The sequence below is a fragment of the Echiichthys vipera genome (genome assembly GCF_963691815.1).
Source record: "Echiichthys vipera genome assembly, chromosome: 18".
In the NCBI taxonomy this organism is placed as follows: domain Eukaryota; kingdom Metazoa; phylum Chordata; class Actinopteri; order Perciformes; family Trachinidae; genus Echiichthys; species Echiichthys vipera.
Window position 1 is genome coordinate 20,796,430 of NC_139843.1, and position 19,639 is coordinate 20,816,068.

The 19,639-nt window shown below is 41.4% G+C and overlaps 2 protein-coding genes across 3 annotated transcripts in view; one reads left to right on the top strand and one right to left on the bottom strand.

The window, feature by feature from the left end:
- The window catches only part of mapk8b (mitogen-activated protein kinase 8b), a 43,236-nt gene extending 39,312 nt beyond the window's left edge, over positions 1-3,924 (bottom strand). For both annotated transcript variants that reach the window (XM_083932312.1, XM_083932311.1), the window contains exon 1: positions 3,697-3,924. The gene's annotated coding sequence lies outside the window, so the exon portion shown is untranslated. The remainder of the gene's footprint in view (positions 1-3,696) is intronic.
- Positions 3,925-8,447: 4,523 nt separating this feature from the next.
- Positions 8,448-19,639, top strand: part of frmpd2 (FERM and PDZ domain containing 2) — a gene marked incomplete at its 5' end in the record, with an annotated part of 29,502 nt that continues 18,310 nt past the window's right edge. Inside the window, 18 exons of the mRNA XM_083932863.1 lie at positions 8,448-8,568; positions 8,758-8,921; positions 9,841-9,906; positions 9,984-10,163; positions 10,946-11,021; positions 12,928-13,015; positions 13,836-13,992; positions 14,089-14,160; positions 14,443-14,617; positions 14,785-14,920; positions 15,001-15,139; positions 15,422-15,574; positions 16,246-16,431; positions 16,896-17,055; positions 17,210-17,402; positions 17,540-17,640; positions 17,888-17,968; positions 19,439-19,546. Of these exons, the coding sequence (XP_083788989.1) occupies positions 8,448-8,568; positions 8,758-8,921; positions 9,841-9,906; positions 9,984-10,163; positions 10,946-11,021; positions 12,928-13,015; positions 13,836-13,992; positions 14,089-14,160; positions 14,443-14,617; positions 14,785-14,920; positions 15,001-15,139; positions 15,422-15,574; positions 16,246-16,431; positions 16,896-17,055; positions 17,210-17,402; positions 17,540-17,640; positions 17,888-17,968; positions 19,439-19,546 (2,356 nt within the window). The remainder of the gene's footprint in view (positions 8,569-8,757; positions 8,922-9,840; positions 9,907-9,983; positions 10,164-10,945; positions 11,022-12,927; positions 13,016-13,835; positions 13,993-14,088; positions 14,161-14,442; positions 14,618-14,784; positions 14,921-15,000; positions 15,140-15,421; positions 15,575-16,245; positions 16,432-16,895; positions 17,056-17,209; positions 17,403-17,539; positions 17,641-17,887; positions 17,969-19,438; positions 19,547-19,639) is intronic.

Consider the following 19,639-nt stretch of genomic DNA (forward strand, 5'->3'; position numbering starts at 1 on the left):
TCCCAAACAAAGTTCCATCCAATAAAGCATGCAGAGTGCAAGGAGTCTCAAACACCAGCATTTTCACTCCTCCTCTGATGCATGCAGCAAAGCTCCCAGAGACACACGCCCATAACAGTGACATTATGTACCTTCCACCCCCTTAATTAAAACCCCCCACGTGTTGCCTTTTTCAATGACAAAATACATAGTGTCAATACACAACATGTGTTGTGTAGTTTTAATTGTAGTTTAAGCAAGAGAGTTCCTGCTACAAATCCCCCCATTGCTGGGGCCCTTCTGTGTGGAGTTTGCATGTTCTCCCCGTGTCTGTGTGGTTTTTCTCCAGGTTCTCCGGCTTCCTCCCACCATCCAAAGACATGCAGGTGTTAGGTTCATTGGTGACTCTAAATTGCCCGTAGGTGTGAATGGCTTTCTGTCTCGATTTGTCTCTATGTGCCCTGCCATAGACTGGCGTCCTGTCCAGGGTGTACCCCGCCTCGCGCCTGATGTCAGCTGGGATCGGCTCCAGCCCCCCGCGACCCCGAGTGAATCTAAAGGACTTTTAAGGTTAAAGAGAAATTTAGCAGATTTAATTCCAGGTTTTTGTCATAGAAATGTGGGCAGATGAATGGTGTCTGGCTTCCTTTTGTGGCCACAGTGCATGGAGCTTGGAGCAGTGGTGGTCCACCGAGACACATTTTGCATCATCCTGATCTGCTGCAGATTTTCGCGGACTTCCGCTGCTACACACCGTGGGGATTTCTGCCATGGAGGGAAGCCAAACACCGTTAAGCTGCCCAAACTGCCATGACACAGAGCTGTATTAAAATCGGGAAACAATCCCTTTAAGGGAAATGTCTAACAACAGGAATGGTGACTTAATTGATGTGATATCAATGTACAATTATTGCAACATACTGCCCAGCAGCAAAATAATAATAATAATAATAATAATAATAATAATAATAATAATAATAATAATATGAAATCAGAAAACATACTAGGAGTTTGACCTGATTTGCACTATAAGGATATAAGGATAGAATAACAACATAGCCAAATTAAATATTACATCTTGCAGAAGAGAACTTGAACATGAGGTGTGGGAAGACACGATAGAGAAGTGATTGTTTATCAAGGACACTGTCTTTGCACTCACCCATGACTGTTTGAACTGTGTCATGCTGTTGGATTTTGTCAGGGCTGGTACTGCTGCCACCAGGTAAGAGCGGGACAACCAGCACATGCCACACTGCGTGGGTTATAATTCAATATAATCGATTCATTCCAATTAATTGTTCAGAACGATGTTTCAAAATGAAAATCGATTTTCATTTTAACTGATATAATTATGTCACATTACTCATATTTATAAGTCCATAAAATACGCCAGAATTTACGTAGGATATCCCGACAGGCATTCTTGTAATATTACATCACAACTGGCTGACTTAGCCATGCGTTTCTTTGCATATTGAGCAGGGAAGTGAGATCCATCACCAGTGGGCACTCGAGACACATGTGGGGACACATGTTAATGCTAGTGTGAACAACAGCTTGTGTGAACAACAGGTCCATAAATTCAGCCATACACTTCTTTTCTAAAGTAAAATCTGGTTAAAGGTAGGTTTTCGCTTATTAATCTCAATAATCTCATCTTTGTTTGCTTTCCTTAAGCATTTGTATTGCGTTTTGAAGTTAGTTTCGATTAAAAAAGAACATAAGTCAGGTGTGGCAGGCCATATGACTCAGCCCTACTGTCTTTATATCAAATATTGACTACACCTACCAAGACAAATTATGGTTACTACAATTTGACCGGTTAATGGAGTTTGGATATAGAACATCACACAGTACATTCAATTTAAGCATGAAGGAGCAAAAGAATCAATGGCCAACCCCGATACTGATAGCACTGTGGTTCAACCCATGAGAAAAATGAAAATAATCAAATATTCACAGGGCAATTGACCCCAAATCTCTCAATACCAACCAATTTGACCGGCGGATAAAAACGTGAGCTTGCTATGTGTAAGCCAGGGCCCATAATCCCATCTCTGTGGGGTACCTTTCACTTTTGGTGCAGGAATCAGATTTCTTGGGGCTTTTGGATGACCACTGCTGTTCTCTTGGCAGGGTTGTGTAGTTAAACCTCGCTAGCAATGTGCAGCGCAGTCTGGGAGCTACATCACTCAAATGTGACTACAGGTCAGGAACATGTTAGATGGATAGTATCACCAAGATGCATACAGCAGAGACACGCAAGCTGCAGACACACACAAGCAGCATACGGCAGACACACACAAGCAGCATACGGCAGACACACACAAGCAGCATACGGCAGACACACACAAGCAGCATACGGCAGACACACAAGCAGCATACAGCAGACACACAAGCAGCATACAGCAGACACACACAAGCAGCATACAGCAGACACACAAGCAGCATACAGCAGACACACAAGCAGCATACAGCAGACACACAAGCAGCATACAGCAGACACACACAAGCAGCATACGGCAGACACACACAAGCAGCATACGGCAGACACACATGCAGCATACGGCAGACACACACAAGCAGCATACGGCAGACACACACAAGCAGCATACGGCAGACACACACAAGCAGCATACAGCAGACACACAAGCAGCATACAGCAGACACACAAGCAGCATACAGCAGACACACACAAGCAGCATATGGCAGACACACACAAGCTGCATACAGAAGACACACACATGCTGCAGTGTGTGACAATCTCAGCCAACGCTACCTTTGATCAGACACTTCTAATAACCCAGACAAAAGTTATTAATATCACTGATAATTTGTCGAGTTACCAAACTCCTATTGACATTTGCCAAACACCATTCATTTGCCCACATTGCCATGACACAGGTCACATTTGATCCCCTGGTTTGATAAACTATCTTACTTTACTGTTGATATAGAGGCTGGTACACGTTTAGCATTTGATTGCTGTAACAAAGATAAACCAATCTGCAACATTATGCAATTGCCACGGAAGAATCTCCCCATTCACCTTTCAATTTGCAGGTCAGTGAGCCCATTAACATCACATTAATCACATAAAAACCACAGAAACAGGCAGACTGCAGCCTTTACAGCCAAATATTGATCGGCTCAGTGTTGTTATTGAATTTACAAAGATGCTGCTACAGTATAATAACCAACCCAGGCTGTGTCTACAGTCCAGGAATTCAGTTTGCCAAATTCCAAGCCAATCGAAACACGTATGAGATCATATCACAGCAGTAAACATTAGCAAACTGGTGTTAGCTCAAACAGGGTGTATTCAAAGGCGTCGGTACGTGATTTCTGTTTACATGGAGGATGGTATCGCCTGTAGTTGACCACAGACTGGAGGTCACGGCGTTTTAGATGAACCCTTTACTAGTTCCATGACTGGCAACACCACCCGGTTCGCAGTTTACAGTGTCGCCGTGCTAACGTGTGTAGCACTGACATGGATATGTTACAGTAGTGTGCCTCCCAGTGTAGTGGCTGGTTGCCTTTCACCAGTTAGGCCAGACCTGTCCTGCCTGCTGCGAGCACTGCTCAATACTGTAGTAACCTATTTACAGTAACGCGTGTGAGCCAAACGCGTCCGTTCCCATCCCCCAACTGTTGACAACAACACGTCAAACACGTCTCATAGGAAGAAAAAGATCCGTATGTGGAGCTCACCCCTCTCCGGTTAATCCCAACAGTGTCGACCCGCAGTCGCCGTTTGCTGCCCGCTGGAGACACAAACCCGGACGGTTTTTTGTTTGGAGAAAAACAGCCCTTTAATGCCCTTTTTCCTCCAGATACACTCCCGTTTCCCTCAAACTAGCAGGCCAGGGTCATCGCAGAATACACGTGTAGCTTCTGTGTAACCTAATCGTTGTGCTTCCGTGACAGAAGCAGTTTCTGCCATTTCATACCAACGTCGTCGAAACCTTGCGATGTTTCCTCGGCTGCACAATGAGGAGCAGGGGGACGTTCAAGACCGCCTGCGCGTTGCCGGCAGCAGTTCCGGGAAAGCGGAAGCGACGGTTCCGCAACGTTTTGAAATGACACCGCATAGAAGATACTGCCACTAAACACAAATATTTATTTGTCGGGTTTTTTTTGCTGTAAAATACATACATTTCATATACATAAAAAAGATGTATATTAACGTTATATAAACGACTTTGCAACTGAGATAGCATTTGACTGACAAGCAGCACTGTTTTCGCTGAACACACGTGCGCGCGCACACACGCACTGCTGACCAGTCTGTTTTGGGGTTTTACTGTCACTGTAGCTTTTTTAAATTATTATTATATATATATTTATTTATTTATTTATTTTTACAGCCTTAAGGTATTAGGTCACAGTTAATGTTTTACTGTGGACATAGGCTTTTATTATTACATTTTGTATTTTGCATCTGTTGTTGATGCTTTTGTTATTTGTAATATCCTCTTTTGCTGCTGTAACTAAATTTCCCCACTGTTTTTAGCTTACAAATCAAATTTGGCCATACTGTATATTTAGAGATCTATGTGCGAAATTGCAGGTGTTTTTATTGTAATACAAATAAAATTTATTATTATTAGTAGTGGTAGTAGTAGTAGTAGTAGTAGTAGTAGTAGTAGTAGTAGTATTAAATTCTACCTTCACAATGTGTTAAACATTTACAACTTTATGACAACTTTATGCAATTTATGTAATGTACTTAGCTTAATTATAATTTAGATGTACTTGAATGTATTAGGCAATTTCCTTTTTATTCCACTGTATAATAGTATACTATATATTTTCATATGACAGCATTAGTTACTCTTCAGATAACAAAATTATATTAAAAAAACAACCCTTGGAACACTTTAAAACATCAAATATAAGGCATAACTAAAGAAAGCAAGATTTGTAATGGAGTATGGTGTCTGTACGAAACATTATTTATAATACATACATCTTTTTATTCAATATGCACCATTTTTTGAAAATTCAGCACCCAGATAAGCCTTCAAGAGCTAGCGTGTTTAACTGTTATCATACGTGTTGAATTTGACCCTTGTGAAAGCTTATGCCAGAGGCAGATGAAGTCATCACCTTGACATTTCTTCCACAGGTCAGTGTGTTAATTATTCCCTAGGCTGTAAAGGACACGCGTAAATCTGGACTAAGTTACAAGCCGTCTTGATGATGTGGCTGAGGATGTAGTGGTGGGGTCAGCATATCCGTGTACAAGAAAACTCTATTAAACTGCAAATAATTGGCACATATAAAAACAAAAACAAAAAGCAGGACCAGCATCCCTCAGAGGCCCTCGGTATACTTCTTTGTCATAAGACTTTATTCTCTTAGGGCGCCCTAGTAGACCACCTAGACTCACCTGCGTGACCTAAAACATGTTACATGTTGCATCACATCTATATACATTCATCAGCACACTATGCACACTATGAGATAGGTCATAGATGTTTAGTTTTTTTCTCACTTTTATTACGGTAAGTAATATTTAAAATGCCCTTTCAAGCACTAGGTCAGCTGAAAGAATATATAAGCCGCAGTATCTGGTTATTCAATGTGTGTTGGCCAATCAACTTAATCTAAGGTAATAGAAGGAGGGACAATTAATGTGTCACTTGTGGTTAAAACATCAGATTAACAAAGTGCCGCCTACAGTGGCTTGGTCCTTTGCTGCCCCATCTGCCGTTAACTTGCCCTGCAAATCCAATTATGTTCTTATGTCCCCCAGTCTAAAAATAGTTCAAAATGAAGCAAAACGCAGAAACAACGCGTCATTAGTTGTGAGCGCATGGCAAATGATGTTACGGAGCTGATATGTCTTTTGTGTGGAGACGATTGATCTGTCAAGAGGAAATTACCGTGCGTGAAGAGCTGCCATGAAAGACGCTCGGACGAGGGAGAGGTGGGTGGAATGGCAGCAGGGGATGCATAGGAGGAGGAAGGATTAGGTTCAAAGTGGCGGATGTCTGAAGGAACTTAAGAAGAATCTTTCCAGATACCGGATGAAATAAGGTAGGCTGTGTAATGTGTCAAAACCAAGTTATATTTCAGTCTGTTGCTCATCAAACCACCTGTGGGGCCTAGACATTTGCAGACACAGTGCTATCTGGGACATAAGGTACAGGCTTATTTATGTGCTGCTGCTGTAACAACACAAGTTCCATCTGGGATGTATCAAATTGAATGGAATGAGACTAAGGGTGCTTCTGTGCATTAAACCATTTTCTCACACTCAAACAGAAGCAAAGAGCCTGTGTGCTCAACAGATTTCTCTGGATAAGTAACGAACAACACAAAATAACACCTGGCTAATAACACACATAACTTTGGTTTAATTTTTTTCATGGCCACTAAATTTATTATATGTGATTTAACATAATTACAGTCAAATAACATGTCAAAATAATGTGAATATTCAAATTAATGATGGCCCAATTCCATTTAGCTGCAACAGTTTCAGGGTCTTGCATGCTGGCTCACTGTCACACTGCCGTGACAGACTGGGACAGTTGAAGAGAACAGAGCCTTGTCAATGTTAATGTTAATAGTAACACCTGTGCCTTTGCTGCTATGACAAAGTCAAAACGTCTACTGTGAATAAAGCCCTCGCTGATTGTTTCCGTCATTCACCCCAGATTGTCTTGGGCCAATCGAAAGCACATGTAACCTGATTAGCAGAGCTGGGTTACTTGGCGTTCTCCCATGTCACCAGACATGCTTGTGTATGTCAGTGTTTTAATTCTGTTTGTGTGACAGAAAGGTCACAGTGAAATGGATGCAAAGCCGTGCGTCGATAGTGGAAATGCCAACAGTTAAAGTAGTACATTTAATTCAATTAAAGTAAATACGCCTAAAGAAGCAAAGTCATCAAGGTGGAAAACAATAGACATTCGTCCGTTTCTCTCGGCTTATCCTCCAATAAGAGAAGGAATAAGATGATTATGATAAGATGCTCCTTGGAGGCAACATCCGGACCTTAATCTGATTGTCAAACTATTAATGAAAGCACTGTGGTTCCTGACGGTCACTTAACTTCTATTAACAGATTCTTCACAGGAATCTTTAGCGGAAGCAGTCCGGTTTCTGTTTGTAATATTTAGCAATCATATTTGAGCATGCTTTGGTTGTATGCAGGTAAAATGTCCCTGTGGAGAGCAAAAGAGGCCTTCATATGCAGATATCTGTTTATAAAGAAGCCAGGCCAAGACTTCTTGTTCCTCTTCTTGGAAGTCTTGGCCCTGGATGTCTGCTGCCTACACCCGAATGCCCGAAATGTTAGCCGCTGTCGCAGAGGCTAAATTGTCTTCAGACGGATAGCCAATGGGTTCCAAGATGGCTGAGAACCATGCTAATACTTCAGAGTGGTATGTTTATCTGTTTGCTCTTTTTCCTGTTTTGTGGCACAAAGCAATGGTCAGTTGAGAAGACTGTATTGACACAAGGTGATACAGAATATGGAATCTCAAAAAAACATTATTTGATTCAACAAACAACAACAGGAAGACAGATGTACAAATGTGTCGCGTTTTGAAGACAAAAACTGCCACTTGCTGGGATCTTACATGAACATATTAAGCTGGTAAAACAATAAGGAACCTATATCAGTTGAAGTTGTTGAGGCTCTCCATTCTGCATGTTTGCTAGTGTATATGAAATTAGATGTAGTGAGTAGAGATTTTTTTCTTTTGATGGGGAAAGTATGAAAGCCATTAACAGAAGTGTTGGATTTGTTTCCAATTAGATCTAATTCCACTAAACCCTAAGCTTGTCTGTCTCAAACTCTGACCTCTGACCTTTAAACGTTCACTGTGTTTGACGTACTTAGTAGTCGGATTGTAGCCTGTGAGGTATTCAGCCTGTTTGTGATGTACAACGAAGTGGTATACAACAGTGTTATTCCCATTAACGGGTATTATTGATTTTCTCTTTTGACTCAGGGTTTTAAAGTCTCCATGTTGTAAAAATATTTCCATATATTTTTTTGTATTATAAAGCAGGTCGAGGTACTGTAAAAATACTGTGAAAGTATCGAAACACTCAATCCACAGAGAAATGCCGACAGCACTTATTCAGAAACTGTGACTTTAAATGAGCCGTCAGGAACTAATGGCAACTATACCATACAGTATACAGTCATTCACCGGTTGCAATAACAATGCAGATAAACGGAGTTCACAGATGCAGAAGACCTGGAAACACTGACCAATCAGAGCAGACTGTTTTTCACGAGGGATTCTGAAAGAGACATGCGCTAAAATTAAGCATTTCAGACAGAAGGTGAATACAGGTAAATTCAGACAGACAGTATGAGAAAAAGAATGTATTTTTTGATAATGAAAACATGTCAAAGTGTTCTTGTAGAAACCCAAAATACAAGAATGAACCTGATTATGAGCATAAGAAGTCCCCTTTAATGTGTGTACCCCAGCAGGATGGGTACATTTGTGACCCTGGCAGAAGTGTTGGAGGCCCGGGGCTCACCACTAGATGAGGATGAGGTCTGGTGTCTGCTGCTTGCCACCAGTGAGGCCTTACTGGATATTTCCAAAAAAGGTAATCATTCATCAGATCCCACTTTCTCCCAATTCCACTTGTTTCAGTGCACAGGGTTCTTATAGGCAGCGTTCAAGAGCATCCAAATAGAGTTTGGAACAACGCGCTCAACCAAATTGTGCAAGACAAAGAACGAGAAACCCTTTGAGTTGATAAATGTCACCGGTTTGTGTTCTGCTCTCTCTTTAGGTTCAGGCAACATGTGCAGTGTACTGAGCCCAGGCTCGGTGCTACTGTCAGCCAATGGGAGTCTGGCCTTCAAGAGCTGTGCTCGATATGAAGACGTGGCCTCCTTCACAGCTCCTGAGGTACAGCAGGGTCATGCTGCCTCCACCAGGACTGCAGCCGAAAAGGTTGGAAAACTCTGGCCTGTTGTGAGGGCATACAACATATCATGATGTAGACAAATGGCTCTAACCTTCGGGGTCGAACTATAAATCTGATGGGTAGTAAAACTTAACTACAAGTCTTTTCTTTATCAAATTTGGTTGTGAACTGCTAGGTACTTTGATTACTTTTAATATGTACTCAAATTCTACAGGGACAAACATGAAATTGTTACATAACCAAGCGTCAATCTCTGGGTAAGAGAAGTGAAGCCAACAGGGAAGTGCCAAAATCTGCAGTTCATCGAACGGCCACTTGAGGCTCTTTCCAAAACAGAGTCAATCTCCAGAGACCCTCATGTTAAAATGGCCAACTTTCCAGCTAAAATAAACATGTTTACTGTCCAGCCTGGTACAAAAAATGGTTTTGGTCTCTATAGCTAATGTCCCCATTGTGTGCATTTTTATATAACTCATCGGTCTAAATTATATTTAAAGATGGCCTAAAGATGCATAATCCAGGTCTGGCTACTTTGAGTGAGCATAGACTGTAGTCTTCATTTGGCTCGCTGCCGCTCCACCCACGTTCCACCTCATGCCCTTATTAGATTAGCTGGGAGTTAGACGACACCAGGCACGGCTAATTTTTGGCTCTTCAAAAATCTAAGGGTGATGCCACGGAGACTACGTCCATACAGTCTATGTACATATCTAACCTGTGAAAGGGTCAAAATATAAGCGTTTACATGGAGAAATGGCTTTCATTGAAGAGGACACAATTTAAAAAGGTCAAGAAGATGATGCTATTTTTTATTAGCGAAACAGCGTCATCATCATCATCAACAACAACGTAATTGCATAGTGCTTTGTTTGGATAGGAGTAATATCACCTGTTTCATGTATTTTATTTATTGTCTGAATCATTTCCTTGTCCTGCTGTCCTCAGATGGTTGTGTACTCACTGGGGATGACTCTTTACTGGTGTGTTGATTATCATCTACCTCAAAACCAGGTACTTTCATCCCTCTTCTAGCTCTTGCTTATAATCCTTTTTGCATATTCTTATTCTCTTATTCTGTTTCCTCCCAGCCAGTCAAGCTGAGTGCAGAGCTGGAGGGTTTGCTACTAAGCATGTGCGAGGACATGGTGGTCAGACGGACCGACCTGCTGACTGTGCTAGAGACCTGTGAGCTTCACCACAGGACATTAATGCTTCCTCCTGCTGAACGGCTCATCAGGCAGCTGGTAGAAGATGTCTACAGAAATTCAGTGAGTGGGTGGATGATCGGATGGTGTTGGTTTGGTTTTAGGGCGCACTCACACTGTCCATCCGTATTGTGCCCTGTGCTTTAGGGTACTTGTCCCCCCCTCCCTCTCCCCCCGCAGGCCAGGCCCGTTTGTGCTCACACTGCCTGGGCCTTGCGCGAATGCTTCTTGCCTGCCTATACGTCATCACGACGTAACACTTTAACACGTCACACGCATTGATTGACATCATGACGATGCGTCGCTTTGTTTACAAATCTATCCATAGACCTTGAAGTTTTTGTGCGTCTTGTCGACTGTTTTTGAATATTTTCATCTGACCAAATCTGCAGTAAACACTCCACCTCCGCATCACACCAACTTGAACCTTTCGCCGCCATAGTTTTAAATGTTCGCGCATGGTTCGTCTTTTTTTCTATGTCCGAACAGGCGCACATAAAATGATGTCAGAACCGCCGTAGGCCTCATGCTCATACACATGCGCACGCTTGTGCTCCTACATGTGAAAACGTGCTTTACAAAAGCCCACCTCTCCCAAACGGTCCGTGGCCGGCAAGTGTACTGCGCCTAGACGCGGTACGGTTGCACTCACACTGGTCAAACGAACTAGACTTTAGCCATGAAACCTGTTTGGGCACGGTACGGATGGACAGTGTGAGTGCGCCCTCAGATGGTTAGGTGAAGCTGGTTTTAGCTGGGGGTCTGTTGTTGGGTATTTAGTCTAGTTTACTGATAGCACCAATTCTCTGCTTGTTTCCTTGAGCTGGACAGTGATGTCTTTGCAGGTTGACCATGTGTCTATGGCTGAAAATGGATCCCGGCTAACAGACCGCAGTCAAATGATCAGGGACAGATTACACAGTAAGAAACAATTCCATTTCTGTAAGATTTAAATTCCAACTGAAATTAATTTGCATTTTTTTTCTTCTGTCTGCTACAGCATATTGCTTAAATCACTTGTCTGGGTTCTCCTTTGAGAAAAAAAATCAGAAATAAAAGGGGAGAATGTTCGATTTTATAGACTATATATTTTTTAGTTAGTTCTCTGTTTATGTAGATCAAGATCTTAATTCCATACCTTATCAAATCTTGCATAAAGCAGTAACAACCAACTTTAGCTCTCCTGCTATTTCTCCTTTATTATGTAACTTAAAAACATGTGCACACATCTTTTGTCCTTCACGTTAGCTTGTAGAATGACAATGACTGAATGTGATTTCAATGGAACTTTAAAGCAATAGTTCAACATTTTATTCCAACAAATTCACTTTCACTGACGAGAGTTAGATGAGAAGATTGATACCACTGTCATACCTGTATGCTAAATATGAAGCTAACTTCCAGCAGCTTGTTAGCTTAGCTCAGCATAAAGACAGGAAGCAGGGGAAAAACAGCTAGCTTGGCTCTGTACAAAGGTGAAAATATGAACACGGCTCATTAATAAACACAGTTTATCTATTTATTTTATGGATTTTGTATGCAATGAACTGAGCCAAGATTGGACAAGAGGAAAGAGCTAGCCTGGCTGTCCATAGGTAACTTAATGTAATAAAGCACATAAAGCTCACTAATACATATTGTCAATTAATGAGCTTTAGAGGTGCTGTAGGCAGATTTTTTTTTAACCTTTAGGCAGACCAAAACTTTATCTCAAATCGCAGCATTACGACCACCCACTGTGGCCAGCTACATATCTGCTGGCTAAATATCTGTCTCACTATGACTACAATACAGTGGTATTTATTGATTAAAACACATGTATACCTCACATTTGTATAGTTAGGTGTTCACCGTTTTAATCGCAGCCGCTACAGCTTCTTTGCTTGCCATTTTCACCAGTTTGAAAAAGATGATGGTGGTCACGTAGCTTCTGCTAATTTGCAAAGATGGCGACTGTTGAGGATGAAGCTGTGTCTACATGGTAACCCTGGATTTGCGAAAATGAGACATGCTTCCCGACCACCTGTTCTAACCTTAACCATTAGATTTCTATGCCTAACCTTAACCGTCTAACCTTTATCATCTTGCAAGACTTTAGCATATTTTGGGTAACTATTTAGAAACTAGTAGTGTTAGCAATCCACACTCAACTTTCTGACTATTATGAGTGCATCATCGGGGTAAGCTACTTGTAGTGCACTGCATGTTTCCATACTCTGTCAGTGTGAACGCACTATGACCTCAAAATTGTGAGTATAAAGGTGAAAGTACGCAATTTCCAAAATGGCATAAGGCTAGCTGTTCACCTATTATGCTAAACTGACAAGCTGTCAGTCGCCTCACAGCAAGAGGGTTCCTGGTTCCAATCCTGGCTGGGGCCCTTCTGTGTGGAGTTTGCATGTTCTCCCCGTGACTGCATGGGTTTTCTCCGGGTTCTCCAGCTTCCTGCCACAGTCCAAAGACATGCAAGTGTTAGGTTAATTGATAACCGTAGGTGTGAATGTGAGTGTGCGTGGTTGTTTCTGTTTGCCTCTATGTGCCCTGTGATGGACAGGTGTCCTGTCCAGCCCCCCTTGTACAAGCTGTTGAAGATGGATAGATGGATGTTAATTTAGTGTCCAAACTTATGTTTGAACACAGGCTAGCCATTTCCTGTTTTTTCTGGTCTTTTAGCCAGGCTAAGCTAACCAACTGCTGGTTGAAGCTACATATGTGGTGACATGAGGGTGATACCTTCGTATCTATTTTCAGGAAAGATGTTTTTTGACATTTAGGCTACCATGCATACAGATTTAATGTAATTATTGCACACCAATTTGTTTTTCAGGGGGCTCTTTTAGTAACTCATCATGGGCGATAAAGAAGAAGATTTCTAGAACATTCTCGGGAGCATCGTATTCCTGCGAGCCCACAGGGTATGAAGCATACATAGACTGTATAAAGGAGATGGGTGTAGCTTCCGGACTGTCCCAGCCAGTCAAGCTGAGTGCAGAGCTGGATGGTTTGCATGAGAAGTCTGATTGTTAAGTCTTCTTCAATACAGCAAAATGTTCATTTTGTAAATTATGCTCCCATTTGGAGTACAATAGGACATAAAGCAGCTGTATGCTATGGTGTGTGGCTACCAGTTGGGTGTTGACCTTCTCACAATGTGTTTTCACTTCATCAGAGTTAATTGTAATATGTTGGTCGCCTGAAAAAGCCTTGTTAAGCATTTGGTTGCACCTTGCTTACAAAGCTAACGTTAGCCATAGCTGGTAATGTAAAAGAAACTTAAGCTTTTCAACAGGATGACTCATGTTAGTCCGTTGAAAATCAGTAGTTTCCCTCTTAGGCGTTGAGCATTGAGCGTTTAGCATTTAGCATTTAGCACAGCGCCACTGAACGACACAGATTCTGTGCTCAAAACGCAAATCAATGGGGGACATCACTGTGCTATGTCATCTCTTTTATACAGTCTTTGATTATACATTTTTTAAAGCACATACATTGTCACGCACCCATTTACAGGGTCACAGTAAGAAGACAGTATAAAACAAGTTTGCTTCAATATTAACAAATTCAAGTTTGATGTTGCTTAAATGATAAAAACAAAGAGGATTTTTTTAATCAGTGCTGCGAAGACTAACCCCCCTGAGGAGAATAAAATGAAATATATGATGTTTGAGCCATTGTGTCATGAGTGACAGATCTTGACTCCGATCAGACTGAGAATGGAAAACTCATCTTTCACAGGACTCCCTCAGGAGGCCGACACAGGGAGAGTTACGGTAGTTGGCAGCAGCTGAACCACACTCCCTGCAGTCCGTACACAGATGGCAATCGAAATACCAACTCTAGATCTCTCACACAGTTTGACTCAACAATGAGTCTAAATGAGAAGAAAGTGAAGGTGGGCTAGATTAAACACAATAATATAGTAGAATATAATGATAATATAATATCACCTCACATCAAAACCTTGTCAATTATGTGTCCTCTGTTGCAGGACAAGGGTCCTGAGTTTATTAGAATCTTAGATGAGCCGCTGGTTGTCTTGGAGCTGCCTGGATCCATCGTGGTGAGTTCTTGAAAATAGAAATTAAATTGAGTCATTGTGAGGGTTGTGTGAAGAGATTGAAAGTAGTTTGAAGAGACACACCTTGTTTTGGAGTCCAAATCTCAGGATGATGATGGTGATATCTGTCTCCTGAAACTCCTGAGCTTTCATTTCCCCTGTCCTTTGTGGAATCAAGCATTACTCTGCAAATGCATGGGTCATTTCTCATCCTAAACATATTCAGCAACCTTCTGATTGTTTTTTATTTTATTTTTTCTGAAAAGTCTTTTCTCACACACACAGTCAAAGAAAGTGAAATCTCCAACCACTCAGAGAGAGCTGAGTGTGGTGATGCCAAACAGTCAGAGCATTCTCGTCAAGTGTGAGGTGAAATCCAGAGGAGGGGACGTCTTTGACATGATTGTGGCTCACTCCAACTTGGTGGAACATTTCTACTTTGGCCTTGCTTATATTGACGGTAAAGAGGTTTGAAATATTAAGTGAGGGAGTCTTTCTGAAGGGCTCTGTTTTTGTCTGATTTAGGCTGCTTTCACACAAATCCACACAAGTATTCTAGTGGATGGGCAACCATTATTATAGTCAACTCATAACTTTCATGTGTTCTTTTCTCTATTCTCTGGTCAGATAATGAGTTTTTCTTTGTGGACAATGATACCAAGATTTCAAAAGTTGCTCCAGATTGCTGGAAGAAAGTGCCTACAACCACCTTTGTGCTTTTCTTCAGGGTCAAATTCTTTGTCAATAACATTTCTCATCTTTTGTAAGTATTTTTCACACAAAAGTTACAATATTTGTCTTGTAAAGTCAGAACCTTTAAGTATGTGCGGTTTTATCTCTCAGGCACAAACAGACCCGTCACCAGTATTACCTCCAGCTCAGGAGAGACCTTTTGGAGGACAGGCTGGCCTGCCATGAGGAGACAGCACTGTACCTAGGAGCTCTGGCCCTGCAGACTGAGTGTGGAGACTGCATGCCTGAGGTTGTGCACCACAAATTTGAACAATACATGTAAAGTTAAAGGAGCCCTCTCAAAGATGACTTGTTATAATAGTTAAATGTAAAATTCTGCATCTAAGGACAGCTTAATTCCAACTAAAAAAGGTGCCAAACTGCATTTTTAAACTCTGACATATCATTTACCTAAGTGACATAGCAATGGTACAGTATATGCTATATTATAATTACTGGATAATGATCAAAATATAGTTTCTTGTGCAAAAGTGTTTTTTCTAAATAAAAGGTTTTGATCTGTTGTGTTTAGGTGTATGGTAGGAACTACTACCGCCCTGATCAGTATGTCTCCAAGAGCGTGATGGAGAGACGTGCCTTGCCTTACATTCAGGGGGAGCTGCTTCGACTTCACGCCAACAATGCTCAGATGCTCACAGACGAATCAGAGCTTGAGTTCCTCAAGGTAGCAAAACAGTCAAATCTGACAATATAGTGCTGCAGGAATGAGTCTTAAAAACCTTTGTCCCTCGTCTTTAAATCAATGTGTTTTTGATTAGATGCTTGAAATGGGGTCTGTGATTAACTCAAGCAAAAGAGACTACAATGTTTTGCTCTACAACATAAAATACATCAGTTAATACCACTCTTAGTGGTCTCAGTTAATGAGACTTGAGAATTTAGTTCAATAAAGGTAAAATAAAAGCTTAAAAAAGGTTGTCAAGGAAACTAAACGCCATGCCGAACATGCAAAATTACAAAAAGTACAAATTGGAAGCTTAGTGGTGGTGGTTTAGTCCTGCGACCGCAGTCCCCCTACACTGTTAATAGCCTAACGTAAGCTTTTTACTTGATTCCTACCGATTGCATTCATGCTTTAAAAATCACAAGAGTGGTGTTCATTTATGAACATGTAAGTATCATAAACCTTTTTTCACCACCAAGCTGCAATAATCCAAATCCCAATGGAAAAATCCCTTTGACTTTTTGTCTAACTGTCTAACACTAACTTCTGGGCTGCCCTAAGAAATATATGTAATTCCTGTAACCCTCTATGAAAATGAATATCTAATGGTACCACTATGACTGCCATTAATATTATATGGAGTACTGTTAACACTCTGTCTGTCCCTTCAGGTGTGTCAGCAGTTGCCTGAATACGGCGTGTTGTTCTACCGTGTAATGCGTGAGAAAAAGCCCTTAGAAGGAGAGATCATTCTCGGAGTTTGTGCCAAAGGAGTCATCATCTACGAGGTTAAAGATGGCTGTCGATCCTCCGGTCAGACTTTCTACTGGAGGGAGACAGCTACCATCTCCTCTAATGTGAGTGAAGTGATAATGATTTAATTCATAGATTGTATATAAAGATGAACATGTCTCCACCTTCTCCAGAGTGAAGCCTAAATAGCCCGGATATGGTCGCTGCCATGTTCCCGTCCATACACCCGCGGGAACAATCACTAGTCAATCACAGCTATCAATCAATTTTTAGCATCAAATAACAATAAAAAAAATTAACATTTAAACATAAATCAGAATGATCAGAACTAGCTAAAATGACAGAAACCATCTTTAGAGTTTCTTTAGTGTACTTGGATGAGGCGGGATTTACGATTAATACTGCAGCCACCAGGGGTTGAGTCAAATGTTGAGCAGAGAGCTGTCAAGCCATCCATCTTTATATACAGTCTATTTTTTAACTTCTATTACAGTTTGAATTTTTTATAAAATGTGTTATCTTTCTGTGCTTGTTATTCCCTAAAAACCTTTCTTTCATGTTCATTCAGAGGCGTAAATTTGTAGTAGAGAGCCGTGGCAGCAAGAAGAAGTACACCTTCATCACAGAGAGATCAAAGATAGCCAAATATCTGTGTAACCTCTGTTCAGCCCAACACAAGTTCAACAATGAGATGAACTCTCGCCAGCTCAGCCACAGCCTGGTCTCAGGTCAGTTGCTACACCAAGACTACTGCCAAAGACAGCTCTTTGAGTTGTAGAACTCACCAAGTAGCCTATTGTTGGCATTTTCTGTTAACCCTAGAAGAGATTATAAAAAAAAGAAACCTGCTATTTCCACTCCTTTCTTTGTGTTTAACTCCAGAAGAGAACATTGTGCAGTACGCGGCAGTGTGTCACGCTCCGAGCAGCGGGCTCAAGTCCTTCTCCTGTTCAGAGACACCGCAGGATGACAGCGGTCTGACCACGCCTCAGGATGAGTCCCTGAACAAGCTGTGCAATGACGTTGCAGCCAGGATTGAGGCCCGTATCAAAAACCAGCGCCTCAATGAGCAGAGGTGCTAGCTTGTGCTAATTTCACTTCTTCTTCTGTCTCTTCAAAACAAACTACTGCAGCAGGAAATGCACTTCCTGTTCTCTGAGGACAGAATTGTGTAATCACTCTATTGCTATTATCACATTGTTTCTTCTGCAGCACCTCTTCCAGCAGTCAGCGCAGCAGCACTGGTATGCGTTCCCCAGCCTGCTCTCAGAGGAGCGGATCTGAAGCACCTTCTGGCTCCCCAGCAGCCAGAGGTATGTCAAGTATACTGCTCATTTTTTTCTACCCTACAAACAAGCAACATCACAAACATAGAAATGCTGAGAAATGAGAGGGACTGGGTGTACTTTGGGTTCAAAATTCAATGCTGACAGTAGTTGTGAGGTGATGCACTTTGAAAATGTCATTGCTATACCACATGAATGATGGATGACTGCATAATGTTAGTTAGAAGTTACGCTTTAAATATGTTTATGTGTTATCCTACTTTGTGTCTTACAGAAACCCCAACAAAACTAGGTTCATCGCCAGAGAGAGAAGTCATATGTGTTTCTTTAAAGAAAGACCCCAAGCTTGGCCTGGGTAAGCTGATCCAGCGCTATCTCCTGAAAATTGCGTTCTCATACGAACAAAATGTATCCTCAATTATGTTTTGAAATAATATTTGTCCCTGTTTATGTCTTTGATGTATCACAAATATGTTTAGACTTAGACTTTGACTTCTCTTTATTGATCCCTTTGGTATGACTCCCGCAAGGAAATTGAATTTCCAGCAGCTTACAAAAAACACAAAGGAGGTATAAAAAAATACAGAATAAGATAAACAATAAACTCTTAGCTAAATAAATACAGGAAGTATATATACAGTTAGCAATAAACTCTTAGTCAAATATATATGAGGTTGATGTACAAATACAGGTCAAACTAAATTCAAGGAAAAATAAATCAGATTAGTTAAATGTAGAGGAAATTTATAAGATAAAATATGTATGACTGTATATGACAAAAATGAGCAGTACGATACAATTATTGCACAAAGAAAAGAAGATAAGTGTCCAGGTATGTTAGAGAAAAAGGAGATAAGTGTCCAGGTTTGTAAGAGATCAAAGTCCAAGAAACTCTGTGTAGGGAGGAGGTCAGGGTAGATGGATGGGTCAAACAAACACAGGACTCTCACCCAGACTGCTGGTTATGTCCCGTGTGAAACCAAAAGTCAACACTGACTTTAACTTACATACACTACTTAAATTATAGCCTGGCTATAAAGCACAAAGCTTGCTTGTGACACTCTGTCATCATCAACCAGCCACTAGGGCGCCAGGTGGAAAAAGCCAGCTTGGTGATTGGATCCAAAAAAAGGGATAGGAAACAGGTGGAATAGACCTGCTCTTTTCCAGACCCAGGTGCAGAGTGAATTCAAATCGCCGGCAGAAGGGGGTTGGGATATCCAGTCTTCTTACATTAGCTAACAAACATACTTATTTTAACACAAACCATCATCTTACTCTAAACCTAACCAAGTAGTCTTGCGTTGCCGGACCATACTCCAACGCTGCAGTATTGTCTGGTTTCAGGAGTTGACATTCTGGTATGGAAGAAAAATAACAGCGGGTTGTTTGCATTTCCTTAAACCAATCACAGCCTTGAGTGGCACGAAGCCCACGGATACAGCGACGGTGCTTTTGAGAAACAGATAGCCGAAGGAGTGTGACATCTGACGCGTGAGCCACGTCCGCGGATGTCGAGCTTTATACCTGCACTGTATATCCATTAAGCCAGACTAACCTACAGCAGACCAAGTAGTTTTGCTTCAATTCACAGCGACCAATTCAAACCGTGCACTGGTCGATTTAAAAAAATGGGTTCCTCAAAACGGTATTGAGAATGCACTTTTGTTGCATGGGAATGTTGGCGAATCACAATTTATAACACAACATTGTTATGTTGTAGTGACTGATTTGACGCCAAGATTAAGATTTTGATTTAACTGTCTACAGAATGCTTAGGATGCCAAGTATTTTCTTGACACGTCCGTGCTTTGTGTTTATACAGGTGTAGTGATAGTTGGAGAGGACACTGTGGGCCATTATGACTTGGGCATCTTTGTGGCTTCTATTATACCTGGTGGACCTGCTGATAAGGATGGTCGCATTCGACCAGGTAGAGAATCATGCATCAACATTTTTACTTTCTAGCAACACCATGTTCCATGTGATGCTGAAGCTCCACCTTCACTGATTGCAGAACTTTGAT